General features: G+C 50.1%; 1 protein-coding gene across 2 annotated transcripts in view; it reads left to right on the forward strand.

Annotated features, from left to right (window-relative positions):
• Positions 1-628: 628 nt before the first annotated feature.
• Positions 629-5360, forward strand: part of LOC118424275 — a 6571-nt gene continuing 1839 nt past the window's right edge. Inside the window, exons 1-2 of one of the 2 annotated variants that reach the window (XM_035832822.1) lie at positions 629-1409; positions 4462-4902. In XM_035832822.1, coding sequence (XP_035688715.1) covers positions 4463-4902 — 440 coding nt within the window. In that variant the 5' untranslated portion in view covers positions 629-1409; position 4462. Of the gene's footprint in view, positions 1410-2007; positions 2903-4461; positions 4903-5360 lie in introns of those variants that run through there. The other variant, XM_035832828.1, reaches the window with a different exon arrangement.

Raw genomic sequence — 5360 nt, forward strand, 5'->3', positions numbered from 1 at the left:
AATTTAGCGTAATAGCCTTCCTTGATTTAGCATAATACGTAGGGGGTTCTCCTGAATTCAGCGTAAATCGTTGTCAGGACCCCCCATACTGACCCTCCTATGATCTACCAGCCTGATGATATTATTTTCGGATACAAGATAACCTGCGGATCCCATAGAGGTATTAAAAAGCGGGATGACGCCTACCTACACCTTGCAAGAGCGCCCTCTACTCCTCAGGAGAATGAACTGCAGACACGACGACACGCGATCTGTACGTGGTCTTGCCCCCGCACTTACGAAACAAATCAACGTGCCAAGTTCTTTAATGCTCAGTTTAATGCTCTTGCAAAACAATGGAGTCTTTTAAGTGTACCACAGTCTTCTAATTTTTTGTGTGCGTGTGTGTGTGTGTGTGGGGGGGGGCTTGGATGTAACCTACACATTTTGTACGTATAATAAATGAAAGGTTTCTGCTTTCGGACCTGTAGTTAGGAAGAGAAGCAGTGAGTGAGTGTGTGTGCTGTGTAGCTCAAGACTTGCTGGTCGTGAACTCTTTATAAAAGTGGGTGACCGTTATGTTAGATTAGACCTTTACGCTGTTGATGATATCTGGGGATGGTAAGGTAAACCGTGAAGCCGTTTTCCCCTCTCTAACAGGGCCGCACGCTCGCCCCCGGTCGGGAGTTGTCAGTCGTCCTCCCGCGGAAACAGTCGCGGCGTGCCCGTTGAAGCCCTGGCGCCTTGGTAATTCTAGGAAAACATACATGAGTTGCTATCACAGACACAACTTGTATATCCACTGACAGCGGAGCGCGAGCTGAGAGCGAGCGGGCGAGCCGTCAGGTGTCCCGCCGCAGACGGAGACAGTCGCCGCCGCCGTCCCGTCGTCACGCCGACGCACGCACGGCGACAGGGGGGAGGGGACGCCTGACGTCGCCGCGCCACGTCACGGTGCGTGGCGGGGAGGGTTGTGAATGGCCCGGGCCGGTAATTGATGGGTGCCGGGGTGCGTGCTTTCCACCGGGGGAGATCCTGAGCGCGATAACGGCCGGCCTGAGCGCCGTGACGCCGTTCTAGGGGGTGGCAAGCCTTAATCAGCCACACAGCCAATCGGTCCCGGCTCCGCAGAGATAAAATTCCCAGACTTGAGCGGTCATGCGTTGTCCCCGCGCCACGGCGGCGCTGCTTCAATAAACTTCTTCATTTCAATGCGCATGTAAAGCACTATTTAAACTGTTGGCAGCGGCGCGCCCGCAGAACTAGCTCTCCGACTTCCTGGACGGTCAGGACGTGACAGGCAGTACAGGCAAGGCTCGTGTGTGCTCTCACTCCACACCGCGCCACGCTAAGGACTAACCGCAGAGCTCACACCGCTAATTCAGCAGCCACTGTACGGGCGCGCGCTGTAGGACCAGCCAGGGGAAAAGGTAAGGCAATGCCGCTCTGTTTTTGTACTTCTCTTTTCTTTTCTTCTCTCTCTATCTAACAAGTACTACACGTTCCTTCCAAGGGAAACACGTTGAGGGGTGACTGTGCGGAATGGAAGGGGCACATTGTTTTAGGGGTGACCGAACGTACACTATGCCGCACATGCCGGTCACACTGTCAGTGACGTGCCACCGCCGTGGTCTCAGAGAACAGTCGGAAGAGACTCGGGTGTTGACTTAAACATATACTTAATGTTTTCTTTGTTTTCTTTTTCATTTCTTTCTGTACTTTTCTGTTTTACTGTTCCTGTACTGTTCACTTGTCTTTCTGAAATCTAAGTTTTATTGGAGGTTTGGTTATTATACAACTCTACCGCTAAGTCTATTTTCTGTGGATGTGTGTGTGTGTGTGTGTATGTATGTATGTGCGTGTGTGCGCGCGTATGTATGTATGTGTGTGCGTTGATGGAAATAGAGCTCATTACAGGGGTCTGATTGTAAAGACGTAACTAAGAACTGCTTCCAAAGCTGTCGACTCGGATCGACATGAATGAAGAGTGAACCTGCAATGGCAACTGATGCCGGTGAGAACGGATTGTTGAACGTTTGGCTGATGGTGCGTCAAACGATGATTTGTTAATGTTGAGAATCAATATTTATAAAATATATAGGTTACGTCGGACTTGTGTCCCGGCCACGGGGCGTTGCTCCCGAGTTTCTAGGCGACAGGGGCGGACGTCCCGGCATCCCTGCCCATCGCCGCAGCACCAACACAATAATACCCTTTCAAATTGACGGTTCTAGAGGGATAAGCGGGCGCCAGCGCCGCGGAGCCTGCCGATAGAGCTCCCGGGGTCAGCGCGCGACCAAAAGGCCGGGCGGGGGAATCAGTGCTTCTGATAGGCTCCAATTCAAGGACGATTGTTGGCGATTGTTCTCGCCGTTGTGGCTGCTTGGCTTTCAGTGAGCCTTGTTTGCACATGTCACATAGCCTGTTTATTTTGTCTACACGATTCCCCCGTCTCGAGAGAGGGAGAGAAAGAGAAAGAGAGAGAGAGAGAGAAATGGGTTGGCAGGAAGTTTAGTTTGTAGTTTATTGAGTAAGGAAGGCGTGTAGTTCGGAGGTCGACTTGGAACGGTTTCTCGAGTCCACCGAGCGAGCGCGGCTTGTGTAAACTGTGGAGAGGTTGGTGAGGGGTCCTCGGGTCACATCTTCTCTAATGGGGTTCTCCTCGCGATGTCGTCTGAGGAATGGTGCGGCTCGCGCTGCCAACCAAGGACCCCAAGGTTCTGGCGCGCCTGCCCGATGAGTGAAGGGGCCTTCAGTCTGTTTGAGGCGGGATCCTCTGCAAGGGAAGAGACACCTACTCTCTGCACGTGATATCCCCGTGTACGGTGTGAAGGGGGGTTATATCTAGTGATAGGCCAACAAATCATCACTTCGCCTTGGACGCACGTAAAACTGTGATACACACGGGAGTTTGCGTTATCTGGTAAGGTTTGGTTTCCGCTCTTTCCCTCTAAAGCTTTAATGAGTTTCGCTTCAGATATTTGTGCACTAGGCTCCACGTGTGTTACGTCCAGTTTTCATTTCTTTTATGGCTCGGGTGTTTTTTTTTAGTTTCCACTTGAAACAAGTGCAGAAATTGGGTGAGTAATTTGTTACGAGAAGTATAACGTTGGGCGACTGGTTAACGTTAGTTCGAAGGACATATATTTGACCACTTTTTAAAAATACGATAATGGAGTAGGGATTGGACTGGTTGGGGCTGATGGTTGGGCACCTTTTATTCTTACTTTCACAGATTTCCTGTCTGTATAGAACACGCTCGTCTGTGTGTTAGGATGTTCGTGTGTTGTGTGATACAGTATGAGCGCTGTGTGACAGAGGGTACGGGTGCGTTTTATGATGGATGTGTGCTGTGGATATGAGTTAGCAGGCGGTATAAGGAACATGTCAACCCCGCATGTCTTGTGGTCTGGAGTTAGGGTAAAATATTTCTTGGCTATAAAACAAGTTCGCCGTAGTCTCCAAGCAGATCCTACGGTGTCGTAAGATAGTATCAAAGCTGGCCAATGAGTACTGTATAGCCGGCCAAATGGAGTCAAACGGGCACCGGTAGCGTAACACTCCTAGGCAGGCTTCACTCCTCTGCCAGCTTTTGCTACTATATAATGCTACCGTAGTATCTGCTTGGAGATCACGTTCGTCGTTGTTTTGTGATGTACTAGTATATGTGCTGTGGATGTGAGCTGGCAGGTGGTATGGGTAACATGTCAACCCAGCGTATCTGGTGATGTGGGATGTGGTAGGGTTGATGTGGTAGGGTTAGGGATCGTCTGGGTTTTATGATGTACTCTATGTTTTGTGAATTGAAGTGTTTTATGATATATGTGTGTTTTGAGTGTATCTTATGATGTATGTGTGTTGTAATGTGTTTTTATGATGCATGTGTGTTATTAGTTGTTAGTGAAGTATGCGTGTGTTATGACTGGTGTATGTGTGGTGTGAATAATGGCATGTGTTGTGAACGGTGTATGTGTGTTTTGAGTGACGTATGTGTGTTGTGAGTGATGTATGTGTGTTTTGAGTGATGTATGGGAATTGGTAGGAGATGTGAGTAACACATCAACCCTGCATACCTGTCCGCGTGTCTGCGTGATGTATGTGTGTTGTACACGGGTTGGTAGGAGATGTATGTGAGTAACACATCAGCTCTGCATACCTGTTCGCGTGAGTAACACATCAACCCTGCATACCTGTCCGCGTGTCTGCGTGATGTATGTGTGTTGTACACGGGTTGGTAGGAGATGTGTGTGAGTAACACATCAGCTCTGCATACCTGTTCGCGTGAGTAACACATCAACCCTGCATACCTGTATGTGTGAGTAACACATCAGCTCTGCATACCTGTCCGCGTGTCTGCGTGCCAGTCCGTGACCCCAGGGATGACGGGGACACATTAAGATAGCGGTGCTGACGGGGCGAGGTGCGGAGGTCACGGGTCTGACTCCCGCGTGTTCCTTATTTCCTCTCTCTCTCTCTCCGCAGGATGGCGGCACGGCAGGTGGGGGAGGCGGTGTGCGTGGCGGCGCTGGTGCTACTGCTGGCCGGGGGAGGGGTCCGCCTGGCGGCAGCGGACGGAAGCAGCGCGTCCTGGCGGGAGGAGGAGGGGGGTCCCCCCGAGGAGGACCTGGAGCTGCTGGCGTTCCGCGGACTGCGGTCCGGGGAGGACGGGGGCGTTCCCGACAGCGGGTTCCTGCCGACCCTGCCGGTGTTCAGTGGATTTACCGCCGCCAAGTCCCGGGAACCTACTGGTGGTACTTCTTATTTCGACGACTCGTCCGAGGCCCAGGAAGGGTCTTCAGACGAGGACGAAAGCGACGAGGAGGAGTTCGACGCGCTCTCCGTGATCCGCGGCGTCCGGAAACACGCCGAGCTGCAACCCGACACAGCCGACGAGTTCGTCGATGACGACGACGACGACCGCAGGTTTGTTTACCTATTATATATCTATAATATGAATACATCATCTGTCATCCCTGGTGGGCGGAGTGAGGCATTGCACAACATCTGCATGTATCCTGAGGTTCTAAAGTTATGCCGACCACAAATATCCGGAAACACACACACACACACACAAACGAGTATACATACATATATATATATATATATATATATATATATATATATATATATATATATATATATATATATATATATATATATATATATATATATATATATATATATATATATATATATATATATATATATCTCTCTGTGTCTATGTGTCTGTGTGTGTATATGTGTGTGACAGCGAGTGTGTGTGTGTGTGTGTGTGTGTCTCTATATGTGAGTGAGTGTGTATGAGAGTGAGTGCGAATGTGTACCTCTATCTCTTTTTGTGAGTATATGCGTGCCCTCGTGCGAGATGGGTCAAGAGCACG

This window comes from Branchiostoma floridae, chromosome 1 (genome assembly GCF_000003815.2).
Source record: "Branchiostoma floridae strain S238N-H82 chromosome 1, Bfl_VNyyK, whole genome shotgun sequence".
NCBI lineage: Eukaryota > Metazoa > Chordata > Leptocardii > Amphioxiformes > Branchiostomatidae > Branchiostoma > Branchiostoma floridae.